At 42.1% G+C, this 16,782-nt stretch overlaps 1 protein-coding gene across 1 annotated transcript in view; it reads right to left on the reverse strand.

Moving 5' to 3' along the window:
- Window positions 1-16,782, reverse strand: part of LOC146829851 (indolethylamine N-methyltransferase-like) — a 154,437-nt gene that overhangs the window by 43,552 nt on the left and 94,103 nt on the right. The window contains exon 2 of the mRNA XM_085606739.1: window positions 5,416-5,623. Within this exon, the coding sequence (XP_085462865.1) occupies window positions 5,416-5,623 (208 nt within the window). The remainder of the gene's footprint in view (window positions 1-5,415; window positions 5,624-16,782) is intronic.

Raw genomic sequence — 16,782 nt, forward strand, 5'->3', positions numbered from 1 at the left:
TAAACTGAATCACTGTGCATTATCAGAGTGTAAGGGCACACTGCTTTACTGCATTATTGGAGGTTAACAGTAAACTGAATCACTGTGTATTATCAGAGTGTAAGGGCAGACTGCTTTACTGCATTATTAGAGGTTAACAGTAAACTGAATCACTGTGCATTATCAGAGTGTACTGGCAGACTGCTTTACTGCATTATTAGAGGCTAACAGTAAACTGAATCACTGTGCATTATCAGAGTGTAAGGGCACACTGCTTTACTGCATTGTTAGAGGCTAAAAGTAAACTGAATCCCTGTGCATTATCAGAGTGTAAGGGCACATTGCTTTACTGCATTGTTAGAGGCTAACAGTAAACTGAATCACTGTGTATTATCAGAGTGTAAGGGCACACTGCGTTACTGCATTATTAGAGGCTATCAGTAAACTGAATCACTTTGCATTATCAGAGTGTAAGGGCACACTGCTTTACTGCATTATTAGAGGTTAACAGTAAACTGAATCACTGTGCATTATCAGAGTGTAAGGGCACACTGCTTTAATGCATTATTAGAGGTTAACAGTAAACTGAATCACTGTGTATTATCAGAGTGTAAGGGCACACTGCTTTACTGCATTATTAGAGGCTAACAGTAAACTGAATCACTGTGCATTATCAGAGTGTAAGGGCAGACTGCTTTACTGCATTATTAGAGGCTAACAGTAAACTGAATCACTGTGCATTATCAGAGTGTACGGGCCCACTGCTTTACTGCATTATTAGAGGCTAACAGTAAACTGAATCACTGTGCATTATCAGAGTGTACGGGCCCACTGCTTTACTGCATTGTTAGAGGCTAACAGTAAACTGAATCACTGTGCATTATCAGAGTGTAAGGGCACACTGCTTTACTGCATTATTAGAGGTTAACAGTAAACTGAATCACTGTGCATTATCAGAGTGTAAGGGCACACTGCTTTGCTGCATTATTAGAGGGTAACAGTAAACTGAATCACTGTGCATTATCAGAGCGTAAGAGCACACTGCTTTACTGCATTATTAGAGGTTAACAGTAAACTGAATCACTGTGTATTATCAGAGTGTAAGGTCACACTGCTTTACTGCATTATTAGAGGCTAACAGTAAACTGAATCACTGTGCATTATCAGAGCGTAAGGGCAGACTGCTTTACTGCATTATTAGAGGGTAACAGTAAACTGAATCACTGTGCATTATCAGAGTGTAACGGCACACTGCTTTACTGCATTATTAGAGGCTAACAGTAAACTGAATCACTTTGCATTATCAGAGTGTAAGGGCACACTGCTTTACTGCATTATTAGAGGCTAACAGTAAACTGAATCACTGTGCATTATCAGAGTGTAAGGGCACACTGCTTTACTGCATCATTAGAGGGTAACAGTAAATTGAATCACTGCGCATTATCAGAGTGTAAGGGCACACTGCTTTACTGCATTATTAGAGGTTAACAGTAAACTGAATCACTGTGTATTATCAGAGTGTAAGGGCACACTGCTTTACTGCATTATTAGAGGTTAACAGTAAACTGAATCACTGTGCATTATCAGAGTGTAAGGGCACACTGCTTTACTGCATTATTGGAGGTTAACAGTAAACGGAATCACTGTGTATTATCAGAGTGTAAGGGCAGACTGCTTTACTGCATTATTAGAGGTTAACAGTAAACTGAATCACTGTGCATTATCAGAGCGTAAGTGCACACTGCTTTACTGCATTATTAGACGTTAACAGTAAACTGAATCACTGTGCATTATCAGAGTGTAAGGGCACACTGCTTTACTGCATTATTAGAGGCTAACAGTAAACTGAATCACTGTGTATTATCAGAGTGTAAGGCACCCTGCTTTACTGCATTATTAGAGGTTAACAGTAAACTGAATCACTGTGCATTATCAGAGTGTAAGGGCACACAGCTTTACTGCATTATTAGAGGCTAACAGTAAAGTGAATCACTGTGCATTATCAGAGTGTAAGGGCTGACTGCTTTACTGCATTATTAGAGGGTAACAGTAAACTGAATCGCTGTGCATTATCAGAGTGTACGGGCACACTGCTTTACTGCATTATTAAAGGCTAACAGTAAACTGAATAACTGTGCATTATCAGAGTGTAAGGGCACACTGCTTTACTGCATTATTAGAGGTTAACAGTAAACGGAATCACTGTGCATTATCAGAGTGTAAGGGCACACTGCTTTACTGCATTATTGGAGGTTGACAGTAAACTGAATTACTGTGTATTATCAGAGTGTAAGGGCAGACTGCTTTACTGCATTATTAGAGGTTATCAGTAAACTGAATCACTGTGCATTATCAGAGTGTACTGGCAGACTGCTTTACTGCATTATTAGAGGCTAACAGTAAACTGAATCACTGTGCATTATCAGAGTGTAAGGGCAGACTGCTTTACTGCATTATTAGAGGCTAACAGTAAACTGAATCACTGTGCATTATCAGAGTGTAAGGGCACACTGCTTTACTGCATTATTAGAGGCTAACAGTAAACTGAATCACTGATTACTGTGGGCTTTATAAACTATGCGCTTGCTTCCGTCCAGTTACCACTCGGAACAATCAGGAAGAACGTCCGGGGTAACGACGGACAGGTAAGGAAGCGAGCGCGCTGCCTTGTGTGATGTAGAGACTTTGGAGTTGCTTTTTTAATCATTTGCTGCTGGCACGACTACCATGGCCAGATTGTTATATCTTTTGTTGCAGAATAGCCGGTATTAGGACTAAGCGGTCATGCTCTCTCGAGGTGGAGTCATGTATTTCTAAATATGGCTCTCCTCGAATCGACTTCTGAGGAATGCATTTGCCTAACGAGATGAGCAGTCTTTCTATTTACTTTTGTTTAGGCATGAGTTTTGGCGCTTTGCTAGATGTCTAGAATAATACTCTGATTCAGGAGTGAATATAGTTTACTACTTTTGATGCTCCACCTCTTCTCTATGGGAGGTTGTCACAACTGTTGTGCCTTAGGCTTTACGCTTGGGCTATGATTAAATCCAGTTGAATTTGTATGTTCTCTGAATTGGTGCTATCATAAGGAACTCAGTTTGTGGTTCTTATGGGGTACTAGTTTTTTAATTCTTCCTTCTTTTTTCTTTTTTCTTCTGTAGAGCGTTGCATCAGGCCCTGAGTTGTTACCAGGAGTGCTGGGCGTTATCCCCGACTTGCAGGTAAGAAGGTTTACTATAGACCTGTTGCATGACAATCATGTACTTATACAGTTGTTCTAGTTATTGACTGTTTTGATCCAACATTATATGTGATATTTGTTTCTCCTGTCTGCTTTCCCTGACAGTTGATCACTGATTTCTCCTGCATCATCGTCTATCTCTGGATACGCAGGTACACCAGTTGGTTGTATCGTTCCTTGTCCAGTGATTAATTTACACTCGACTTATTTTTGCTGCAGTAGTATCGTTTTATGGTCCTGAAGAAAGCCACGATAACATTGTTTGATCACAGTTGGCTGAAAGATGTAGACCGCTTTTGGTATTAGCGCACTCGGAGACTCACCGAGTATACGCTTCCATGTTTTTATTTTTTGACACCCCGGGATACTGAATACATTTATTTTCTCTGGGTAGTCAATTTTAAAACACTGTTTATACACACTGCACATTCATCACATTTTACTTCAACACACGACGGGTAGCTTCATTGACTATTAGGAGATTTAGTCCTCCTGTTACATACTTTAAACATCCGCGAGCTCCTCCTTTTGGGCCCGATTCACAGAACTAACTTAAGACAAAATCCTAAACTTACTACCATTTTGGTATTCACAGAAGGCACTTACTCAATTTGGTATTCACAGAAGGCACTTACTCATTTCGGTAATCACAGAAGTTAGGAATCCTAACTTTAGGACTCCTAAATGCCTTCTGTGTATACCGAAAGTCTTAAATTTAGGATTTTTCTCAGTTTAGTAGTGGTATAGTTAGGACTCCTCGGTCCACGAGCTCATGAGGTTATTTATTCTATTTACAGCAAGTTAATGGACCATACAAGACCTATTTAGGCATTACCTACCCTAGGAGGTTACTTACTTCCTTGTACATTTTTTCCTTTTTTACACATCACAGTGAGTTTTAGGAAGGGATCCTTAAGGTCCTGAAGAAGAAGCATGGGGAAGCTTCGAAACATGTCGACACACTTAGGAGGCACAGCTCATTGAGGCATCCATTCCTCCTCCCCTTTACCTTTTTACTAATACCAGCTCAAATGGTATAATACATTTCTCTAGACCACAGAGCCAGGTATTTTTAATTCACCTTTACATTCACTCCTGGCCCTTCCTCTCACACCTTTGCATCACACATAGTTGTCTCATTAATATCAGTGCTCCAACGCAAACGTAGGTCGTAGCACGCCCCGTCCCGTAGAGGGGCGGGAAGACCCCTATGATGAAGCATGACACCAAGGGCCCTTTTGGTGTGTGAGGGGTATTTTAACAACTAATGTGTATTCTCCACCACTGTGGGATACATGTCCTCTGTGGGAGTTTTGACATATCAAACCTATCTGTGGGTGGATCACCATGTTTATGAACTTATCTAATGCACAGTCTGATCTGTCCAAACTCGTTTGAGACAATAAGTGGAGCAAAAAGATATCCCTATTGTTCTAATTATCTTTCTTTTTTTAGGCAATCTAGACACACCACAACTCAGATTCAATAGGTTGGGTAGGGATTGGTGAGGTTTAATAGAAAAACAGGTACTTACAGGAGGGACAGATAACTAAAGAGATTAATATTGTCCAAAGGCAACCAAACATCTTAGAACTACACACAAACTGATGGATCACAGCCAGTTGTATAATGTACACTACACCATATTGTGCACACTTATGCCACACTCAAGAGGAAGTAATGGGTTCCAGCGATGACAGACTACATAGCTGTATAAGGGACCAGTAAGCAGCCTTTTCCAACTTGGGGAGCAGATACCTAGGTCTGTACCGCACGAATACCACCCATGAGATGGCAACATACATGAGCTGTGGCACACCGGATAGTAGTCACCCTTGTTGAAAGGAGTACTGCCTTGGATGACCCGCCTCACCAGCAGACTTGAGAGCTCTCTTCTGGAGTAATATATTTCACAAAAGCATCCAGAGTGTCAGCCATGAGGGTCCGGTGCAAGAATCATCCCAGGTCCATCAGACATGTGGAAAAATGAAACGGTGTTGCCCAGTTCTAGCGTACGATGAACATGTGCCATACAGAAATCAGTACATGGCACAAGGATTACCCAGTACCGCTGACTGACTGACTGACTGACTGGTAGAAGGTGTCTCAAATACATTGTGGCACTTTCATGCCTATAACACTGAATATTTACAACCATAAACACCAACCTGGCTCACACAGAGTAGGATTCATACCTGCTACCCTGGAGTTCACAAAAAACCTTTATCGCGTGACTACAATCCACTGCATCAGGGTCATTCTTCAGCCATTTCTGTAGCTCCTCCATGGACTTGTCATTAAAGCAGGCAAAGGTGATCTCAGAGAAATACTCACAGGCTAGGATGGTGAAATGGATGAGGGGGCCAATCGAATCTTGAATTAGAGAGCCCCCTTCCACAGCACCTGTGCAGAGAAACATCCACACATCAATGTACTGCACAGCTATCAATGGCTGTAGGGCTTAGCCTTCATCCCGGATCTGCACACATCCCCTCATGGGTGGCCAAACCACACGGCGCACAACCTTTAGCCTGCATCCAACCCTCCACAGGTGACCAACCCATCACCATACACTGTGATAGATATATAGATATTTATGAATAAAGGACCTTTCACCAAATATTTTTATCTATTGATTTGCATTCTGCTTCTTACTAACAGTCCATAGCATAAGGCAGTGAGCATTTACTTGCACACAAAGACAGTGCTACTCAAAAAACAATTTGTTAAAAATACTGTGCAGTGCAATTGACTTCCCCAGTGATTATTAGTACCTATACATAATGGGCTCCCTTTTCAATTGTTCCATAGTATACAATACATTTATTTAAGTTTGATTCATCGGCATTGCCATATTTATGAATCCAATAGAATACAAGCACAGCTCATTAGAGTAGCAAAAGTGGATATGAACAAATTTTGATGAAGCGACACCCAGTCAACTTTGAGAAGGACCCTTGAAATGACTGTTTCTAACTCAAGATTGACATCCAGTAACAACTTGAGTTTTTCCAGCTTTGTGACAGACTTGTTAAGCAGTTGCTTCTGTCTTGAGAGGGACATCCAGTAAAGTTCTGAAGGGCTGCTGCCTTGTTAAAGACTTCAAGCTATTGCCTCTGACTCAAGAAGGACATCTAGCAATAACTTTGAGTACTGTAGCTATGTGAAAGGCCAGAACGATTGGATGGGCCAATGTTGTTTTTAAATGTATTCATAAACGTTTAACTTTACAAGTGAGGCATAAGGTTATTAGCACAAGGCAGTTGCACTCTAACTGAAATTCCAGCTTAAATGTATTTATTTATTTATTTATAGCATTTGTACAGCGCTCTGCAACCCTACGGGCATCCTGGCGCTGTGTACATATAGCTGAAAAGAAACGCTGTGCATCAGGGGCAAAGGGATATCTTATGAGAGTAAATGGTTAGATTTTAGGGAAAAGCCATGTTTTCACCTTTTTCCGGAAAGCCATCAGTTCATCTGTTTTCCTGATGTCAATAGGAAGTCTATTCCACAGATGAGCTGCCGCAATGCTAAAGGCTCTGCCCCCACAGGTGGCTTTCCTGATCCTTGGTATGCCAACAAGATTAGAAGAAGAGGATCGAAGGGACCGAGTGGGTTCATACCACTTAAATTTGTTTTGAAGTGGTCGAGGGCCCATCCCATGCACTGACTTGAAGACCGTGCATAAGGATTTAAAAAGTATCCTCTGGTGTATAGGTAGCCAGTGTAAATCGGCCAAAGCGAGGGTAGTAGAGGATCTTCGCCCTCGGGATAGAGCCAATTTTGCTGCAGCCGCCTGGATGCTCTGAAGTCTGGAAATCAGATAGGCAGGGGATTCCAGTAGCAGAGCATTACAGTAGTCCAGGCGGCTGAGAATGGTACTCCTGACTATAGTGGCTCTAACCTGTGTTGGTAAAAGGGGCAGCAGCTTTCGAAGTCCTCGCATTAAGGCAAAGCAGCTACTAACCTGCTTATTGACATTGGTCTCTAGACTCAGACTGTCATTTAAACTAACTCCGAGGTTCCTCACTGTTTTCACTGGAGTTAATGACTCGCCTGGCTCCAAAGGCCAGAAGTCCGTGGGAAGACTTCTAGTGATTCTACCTACTTTGCAATGCATTATTTCGGTTTTGTCCCTGTTGAATTGTAATGAGTTCTGATTTAACCAGCATGTCATCTCCAACAAACAGGTGTGAAAAGTCTCAAGTGAGTCTGCGTGGGCACCGTCAAGAGAAATCATCAGCTGCGTGTCATCCGCATAGTTGATCACGCTTATGCCGTGAGCCTTGATGATGCCCATCAGGGGTTGCATATAAACATTGAAAAGTATCGGACTAATTGCAGACCCCTGTGGGACCCCATGTGGAACTGTAACAAATTCTGACTGGTACGGCGGAATTGCTACTGCCTGCCATCTATCCGTCAGATAGGAGTGAAACCAGTCGAGCGCAGCTCCTCCAACTCCAATGCTCTTCAATCTTGTCAGCAGGATGTCATGACTCACCGTATCGAATGCGGCGGACAGGTCCAGCAAAATTACGATTGCTGACTCTCCCCTGTCCGCCCTCATTCGTAGATCGTCCAGAACCGTCAGTAGAGCTGACTCGGTTCCATGAGCTGGTCTGAAACCGAATTGCTCCTCTTCAAGGATGTTGTTAGTTTCCAGGAAGAGGGCTAGTGCCCTGCTGACCAGCCGCTCCATGATCTTGATTGGATAAGGCAGGAGCGATATAGGTCGGTAGTTTTTATAGCAATTCGGGTCTAGATTTGATTTTTTCAGCAGGGGGGTAACAACCGCCAATTTCCAGTCCTTTGGTACGGTGCCTGTGTCAAGGGATTGAGTACACAGCTGTCGAAGTGCTGGAAAGAGTTCGTCCCTGAAATCCTTTACTAATTCGTGAGGTAAAGGGTCCAAAGGGGATCCTGATGTTATATTAAGGGCTGTTCTAATAAATTCTTGATCTGTCGGAGTCTCAAAATTCTCCAAGATGGCCTTTGAGGTGGGGCGTCTTACATTTCCTTCGCTCTTCTCCCTATTCTCGATGTTATTGTTATACTGCGCTAAAGGAATGGATACATCCTTCATACCCTCGATAATTTTGGTGATTTTTTCCTGAAAGAAGGATGCTAGACCATCACATAATTCTTGTGAGGGCTTGATTTGGCTGTTGGCACATTCAGGATGGGACAGCTCTTTGACTATCCTAAAAGTGTCACGAGATTTGTTGGAACTGCTTAATATTAGGTCTGCGAAGTAGTTTACTTTGGCTATGGTGATCTCTTTCTTATACTGCACAATTATCTGCCTCCAGATCAGTTTCTCCTGCTCTAGATAGTTTTTTCTCCAAAGCCTCTCCGCCTTTTTACAGGCATTTTTCAGTTCTTTTAATTTGTCCGTATACCAGGGAGCGGAGGGCTTTCCTCTTTTTCTAATAGCTTTCAGTGGTGCTATATCGACAAGTTTCCTAGTTACCTCTTTACATAGTAGATGATAGTTAGTGGTAATATCGTTCTCTGGATCAAACGAGTTCCCAACTTGACTGAAGTCGAGCCTCCCTTCCTCTTTCCTTTTTTGCAGACCCTTCCAGTCACGGCTAATAAAGGTCCTGGTCTGCGTGTTTGTTAGTCCTATATTAATCAAGGTGTGGATGTTAAAAAGTAGGAGATGGTGGTCTGACCAGTCTACTGGTAGTGTTATTCCCATAGTAATGAGGTCCTCTGCAGCAAATATTAAGTCCAGTATATTTCCTTGCCTATGTGTGGGAGTGGTTATCCATTGTTTCAGACCTAGATTGTTACAGGATTGTATAATATTGTAAAAATCCATATAGTTGGTCGCTGTCCCACTGGTTAAAATCTCCCAGTACCAGCAGTCTGCTATGTGAGATTGCCATGTTACTGATAACAGAGATCAGTTCCTGCTGTTGCGTTGCATTGATATGCCCCGGTGTCCTATAGCAAATTAGGCCCGTGAGGCAATGGCCTGAATCATGTCTGATCGATATCCCAAGAACCTCGGCACATGAGACCATATCGATACACAATGTTACAATATTAAGCTCTTCCCTAAAGATAATTTCTATTCCTCCACCTCGTCCCGTAGTCCTGGGTTTATGAACAATCTTATATCCCACCGGACATGCCGGCCCCAGCTCTGATTCCATTCCCGCCGTCGTCCATGTCTCGGTTAAGAACAGAACATCCAAGTTGTTAGATTCGATCAGTAGCTGTATTTCGGTGGCATGTTTCGGGAGGGATCTGACATTTAGTAATCCACTAACTAGTTCTCCCTTAGTAGTATGCTTATATTCAGCAAGCTTTAGCGGGATATGCCTGTTGCCTGAGGTCTGATCTAGTTTAGATAGTGAATCAAGTGTGAGGGGATTAATAGGTGGCAAACGCCCTAGGCAGTTGGGGCAGGGGTTCTTGTCCTCCGATATTATGTTAGGGGCTAGGCGTGGGCAGGTCGCTCTGCCAGCTAGTGGATCCAACAACATCAGCGCTTCCCTACTGTGTCTATAAACCTCCAGGTCTGGAGACGGTCGAGTAGGGGAAGGTGCCCTAAGCCCGGTCTCGGCGCGGACGAGCGCAGACGAGCTTGCCTTAAGCGCGCCTTCGGCGCGCAATCGGCGAACCCGCTGCGCTCGTCCGCTGCGCTGCCGGCACATACACATCCTTAATGGGGAATGAGGAAAGTAAAACAAGGGGCGTGGCTGGTGTCAGTGGGCGTGCCTTTGATTCCGGCCAATGGCGTCCGGTCTCCGGAAGCCACCCACCCGCGTCAGCGTTCTACCCGCTATGCGGAAGAAACAGTGCCTTAGACCCTTCAGAACACGCAATTACTGCACAATTTACAAGATTTAAAAAACACAAGAGTCCTGCTCCCGGCTGTGCCTCAGGAGATTCAGCTAAGACGCCGCGCTCGTAATCAGCGCGCGTTTAGTAACAGGTAGGGGCGTGGCTGGTGTCAGTGGGCGTGCCTTTGATTCCGGCCAATGGCGTCGGGTCTCCGGAAGCCACCCACCCGCGTCAGCGTTCTACCCGCTATGCGGAAGAAACAGTGCCTTAGACCCTTCAGAACACGCAATTACTGCACAATTTACAAGATTTAAAAAACACAAGAGTCCTGCTCCCGGCTGTGCCTCAGGAGATTCAGCTAAGACGCCGCGCTCGTAATCAGCGCGCGTTTAGTAACAGGTAGGGGCGTGGCTGGTGTCAGAGGGCGTGCCTTTGATTCCGGCCAATGGAGTCCGGTCTCCGGAAGCCACCCACCCGCGTCAGCGTTCTACACGCTATGCGGAAGAAACAGTGCCTTAGACCCTTCAGAACACGCAATTACTGCACAATTTACAAGATTTAAAAAACACAAGAGTCCTGCTCCCGGCTGTGCCTCAGGAGATTCAGCTAAATGTCCACAGTAACACAACAGTGCCTTACATACATCAGTTAATCCTCCCAAATGGTTGTTGAGAACCCCATGACATCCGCATGCCCGTGGCTAGATGTGGCAGCAGATTGGTACTATAAGCAGACACAGGATGCCAGTACCGATCATATGTCAGCTTGCATAGGGTTCACAGACCCTCAATCTGAGAGTCCCCCTTTTGTCTGTGTAACTTCTGAGAGACATCATACATGGAGAGGAGGGTCAGACGTATCTCCTGACTCCCGCCACAGCTTATCCTCTGTCCAGCAACAGGCAGTGTTACTTTTTCCATAGCTAGTTGTTATCTACTTCTTACAAACTTGATAACCCAATAACGAGTTACATCTATACCCTTCCATAGCACAACAATTCAGAGTTTGAAGACTTTGGGGCCAATTCCGATTCCAGTCAGAAGGGCTCCAACCGACGGTCGGAGCCCTTCCGACCAATTCGGATCATGTCGGCCGGATTCCTTTTCGACCGAGCCATTCCGATGGGCTCAGTTGGAAAGGAATCCGACACGGATTTCCAGATTGCGGACGACAGGCTCGGAGAGCCCGCCCGCCGTCCGGAAATATCCCAGTACTCCCCCGGCTGCCTCTTTGCGACCGAGGGAGTACGATGGCAGTTTTTCACGGCCTTTTCGTGCCGGTTTTTATGGCACGGAAAGGCAGTCGGAAACTGTCTTTGGAGGCCCCTAGTAGGGCCCCATGGGTGCGAGGCTGCCGTGCCCCTCTGTGGATCCCTGCACCCGGTGGCAGGCACCTTGGGGTGCCGCCCACACAGGGTGCAGGGATGAACTGCACACCTGCTTTCAAGGATGCAGGCATGCATTCCGCTCAGAATGCATGCCTGCATTGACTTGTATACGAGTGCGACCGAACCCTGTTCGGTCGCATCGTACTAGCAGGGCCGTAATCGACGACAGCAGGTCGGTCGGTTACGGCTCCTGACCGATGTCGGACGGACTTGAGTCCGTACGACATCGGAATCTGCCCCCTAATGTCTGAAACTAAATCTAAGGGCATACCTTTTTAGGTCTCACTACAGACAGTGCCTGCAAGTAAATTCAGCTGTGAAAGCACTTTCAGCAAGATTGTGGTGAGGTCAAAGGTCACGCCACCAGGAAACGTGGAAGCTGAGCCAGTACTCAATGAGCTAACCTGCTGCTCACTTCCCTCTGAAGCAAGTGGCTCTTGGGGGATAAAGGGTTGGAGGGGATGGGTGCATACACTCTTGGATGGGGTTTTCTACCTGTCAGTGCATAATGCCACCTCCTTCCTCACACTATTCCTAACATCCATGTGCACAGGCACCCACCCCTCACCATCACACTATGTTCACTCAAAGAAATCCCAATCCTCTACTTATCATCTCCCACACCATCTCCGCTCACATGAAACCCACCCATTACACTCACACTCTTCTCACTTATGCACAGCTGACCTTGTACTCCCTCACATAATCCTCATTCGCAGACAGCAATGCCCAACCTATTCTTACACTATTTTTAATGATATGTTACCAGCACTCTTTACTCAGCCTATCCCCACTCAAAACAGTTCAGTGCTATTATACGTATACTATCCACCAATTCTGGTCCAACTCATAGTCGCTCACTCCTATCAAACTCACGCTATCCCCACTAATACTATCCCCACTCAGTCACTTAGTCCTCTCACACACAAACGCACTATACCCACTCATACTATCCCCACACAGAGCCATTCATTCCATTCGGATCACTGACAAAATATCGAAGGTTAAAAAATCGACCTACAAAAATATCGGAGCAAGAATATCGATGTCAAGAATATCGACATCCTATCTGCAACATGGTAAGTACAAAAATATCGGAAAAAGAATATCAATGTCAAAAATATCGTGATTAAAAATATTGTTTTTTTAGTTAAACTAAAAAATAAACATAGTTAAAAATATGTTATAATGTTTAAAATTAATAAGTAATATATAATTTAATAAAACATTAATTAAACATACATATAATATATAATAATATATATACTTACTTAATAATCAATTTTAATAATTATTTTAATAACTTATAAATTATAAAAAAATATTTTCAATTACCAATACCTCTATACACATAACACAATAACATAAATAACAATTAAATAATTATGTAAAACAAATTAAAAAAATAAAATTGCTTTTAATATTTTTAAAATTAATTACATACTACATTAGCTAAAATAATACAAAAAATATTAAATAGCAGAGGGAATAAAACTACTATTCCCACTTCAAAAAATAACAACAGTAAGGAAAATGTTGGATAGCGTAGGGCTTAAAATTATTATTCCCACTCCAGGTAGTGCAACAGTAGGGAAAGTGTTGGATAGCGTAGGGGTATAAATTACTATTCTCACTCCAGGGAGTGCAACAGTAAGGAAAGTGTTGGATAGCGTAAGGGTAAACATTACTATTCCCACTCCAAAGAGTGCAACAGTAGGGAAAGTGTTTGATAGCGTAGGGGTAAAAATTACTATATCAACTCGAAAGAGTGCAACAGTAGGGAAAGTGTTGGATAGCGTAGGGGTATAGATTACTATTCCCACTCCAGGGAGTGCAACAGTAAGGAAAGTGTTGAATAGCGTAGGGGTCAAAATTACTATTCCCACTCCAAATAGTGCAACAGTAGGGAAAGTGTTGGATAGCGCAGGGTTAAAAAATACTATTCCAAATCCAAAGAGTGCAACAGTAGGGAAAGTTTTGGATAGCGTAGGGGTAAAAATTACTATTCCAACTCCAGAGAGTGCAACAGTAGGAAAAGTGTTGGATAGCGTAGGGCTAAAAATTACTATTAACAATTTTAAGAGTCGATAGGACCCATCCTATGCGCACTGTAACGACAGGTAAAATACCTGGTTTTTTAAAAAAAACATTGTTGTCATCACAATATTTATCTTTCTCATTTCATAAATATAAATTCCACGATGGGTTCAGAAAATAATTCAGTGTATTTGCATCAATACATTCGTCCATAAGTTCAACATATTCATTCCAAATCCAAATAGTGAATAGTAAATTCAAAGAATTTTCTTGCTGCCCAATGCATTTCGAGCCAGAGTTGGCCCTTCTTCAGGGGCACAAAATTCTAAAATGTAAACAAAAAAATATAATACTTTACAGGAATAGTAATGACATCATCGAAATCAAGGTAGCATGTTATTTGGTACATAGAAAAGTCATAATTAAAGATGTATTTATAAATGACATATGAATGAACAGAAAGCCCTCCACCAAAGAGTGACATTTATCTGGAGCGTGTGCTGTGTCCAAATTCAGTGATCTATAGAAATCGACTAGCGTATCTCGAATTTAAAAGTGCTATGTCAAACAGTCCAAGTGGTGTCACCTACATGTATATATACAAGGGGAGAGGGTGGAGGCTGATTAGGACCGCACCAAACAAATATTAGTGGTTAACGTAAACAATTCAAATAGTGCACGAAACCAGAGAGTACTACCCTCTTTACTCTCAATAATGTGGGACAAAGTCCTACAATAACATATAAATGCACAGGAGGTTCAGCACTATGTACTATGGTTAGATCTCCAAGTACCTAAATTCTTTTGTATCGTTAACAGTAAACGAGTAAAATTCTGATGAAGCACACGACACATTAAACATATAAGTTTTTTTTCTCTTTTTCTTCTTTATTGATTTTGTATGAAGATTTCTTCCATGTCATATTTCACATTTTCATAGCCAACGCGTTTCGTCTCCCATGAGACTTCTTCAGGGCTATCAAAAGAGCATACACGAAAGGGTTTTTAGAATTCAATCTAAACATTTCTAAGCATTTTTTTAAAAAACATATTTTAATTCCTTTACATACAAATCTTTGCTTGTGAAAGTATATCAGCTCCATATAAATATTCACTGACCATATCATACATAAAGCATTTTGCATACACAGACAAAGGACCTGGTCTATAAAAACATTAGACAGCATCAGTGTTATTATTTTTAAGTATTCAGTTGTCGTCTGAATTGATAATTAGCTCAATGCATGTCATGTCTTTTTTAACATCTAAGTTATTTGATTTGCAAGTATACGACATTCTTTTTACCTAAAGACCACATAGTGGTCAGGTACTTTAGGGTTACAAAAAGGCTTCACTTAAAAATATACAAGACATAATTTTATCGTGATACAAATTCACAACCTCATTGTCAATATTCTGTGCTCGATTTATATCTTAATTAACAGTCATGAGTAGGCCTTCGCATCACTGTTATATAATATTTTTTAAAATCATATTTACTTAACATACCTCAATGATATGGTGAATCTAATTCCTTTTTATCGTGTCGTTCTTTAGGGTATGGTTTCCAAAATTCTAGTATTGTCTAAATAAGAAAATAGTCTAAAATGAGTATATCTATAGAGTCTTTCAATATTCAAGTCATACTTGATGACACACTGAATTCATTTAGAAGATAAAACATACCACATAGTCATGTGGTTCTACTGTTTAGAAAAATATAAAAACATCAATTCTATCTAAAAAGCTATAATACATAGCCTATTATGATTATGCCGTCATTACATTACATTATGGACTCATGATATTTTCAGACTGTTTCTAGCAAAATGACAATGAGACATTTCTCCTCAATCACATTAATTTATAAAATGAACAAAAGAGGGGGGACATTTTTCATTTCCTCACTCAATACGAATAATATTCGCATGCGCTAGACAATACCATCATTTTTTTCATGTAAACAACAGTAGAGTATAAGGGCGTGTTGCGGGGACTCATGAGCATACGAACAAACATTAAAAGCGTGCATCTAGTATCTACTCCCCGCCCAGCGTCGTACCGGTTAAGAATGCTCACAATATTGGTCGCATTTATTTAAAAACAACAGAAACCGTATATGTATATGCGGTTCTGATATTTGAGGCCTGCTATTATATCGAGTCCATGTTACATTCAAATTAAACAAGCAAATGTTCCGTTTACATCCCACCTCATCCATATTTGTATAAGACACTTGTAGGATCGGTTGGATATATTTTAAGGGATAGACACCGCATGTATGCGTTCGAATGAGTACAGGAGAGCGTCTCCTCTTTAGGACCTACATGATTGTTGACACATGATAAAGAAATACCTTCGTTCTCTTGCGAATATGCGCTAGTGGCCAAGCAGTTTAAGCCTAAAAAATAACGGATTCGATAAGAAACAATACCTAAGTTGTTAAATCACCCAGAGGAGCTACACTATAGTAGTCTCATTTCATGGCGAGCGATAGTAGTACATATCATACCGTGCGGGAAAATTCTATGTGTAGATACCGGGACTCTCGGTGTCGGCGGGGCTGGCTGGGAGGTATTCTGCTGCTCGTCCGCTTAGTTTAGAAACGACCTTCCGTTGTTCAGGAATACGTAAACAGTTTGGAAATGAAAGACGGACTAATCGTATGCGACGTTCTTAGATACTGAAGACGAACGTTAAGGTGTTGGTCTTAGAGTGTAGTTCGGCCACCATCTTAACCCTATGTTTTACATAAACAATACTGATGTCCAAGTTGTTGTAAATTGCAACTTCGATTTGATTAAGCATTTACTAAAGACATGAATTCCTCTGCTTTACACATGCCCCTTTGTTATGTTGACTGAAGTCTGGACTCCATTTTGTATTGTCATGTCTCCACGTGCTCAGCACGAGAAGAGTCTTATCTTTGTGTTAGTTGCTCTTGTAATCTGCCTAGTAACAGTCTATAAATAGTTCCTTTGTCCGTCTGGCGCATGCCCAGACTTGACCACATCTGTTATCAGTTAGTCCTTGCTTGACCATGTTTTCGCGGGCTCAAGGAGTATGTCAGCTCCGCCCACATATCGATCTTGTATTACAAATGTCCATAAAAGGTAACATTCCTCGTCTCATGTCGTGCCCTCCCACTTATGAGCCCCTCTGTTGTGTATAAAAGGGGACCGTGTATGCAAGTTCGGTGTGCTACTCTATGCAATACTGAAGGGTATTGTATGGATTGTAGGACCACCCTTAAGGGTTAATAAACCTTGTCTTTGTACTTTGCAGTTTCCGTGCCAACTTCCTTATAGATTCCATTGCAGGAGAGCGAACCCTTGTG

This window comes from Triturus cristatus, chromosome 5_2, assembly GCF_964204655.1.
Source record: "Triturus cristatus chromosome 5_2, aTriCri1.1, whole genome shotgun sequence".
In the NCBI taxonomy this organism is placed as follows: domain Eukaryota; kingdom Metazoa; phylum Chordata; class Amphibia; order Caudata; family Salamandridae; genus Triturus; species Triturus cristatus.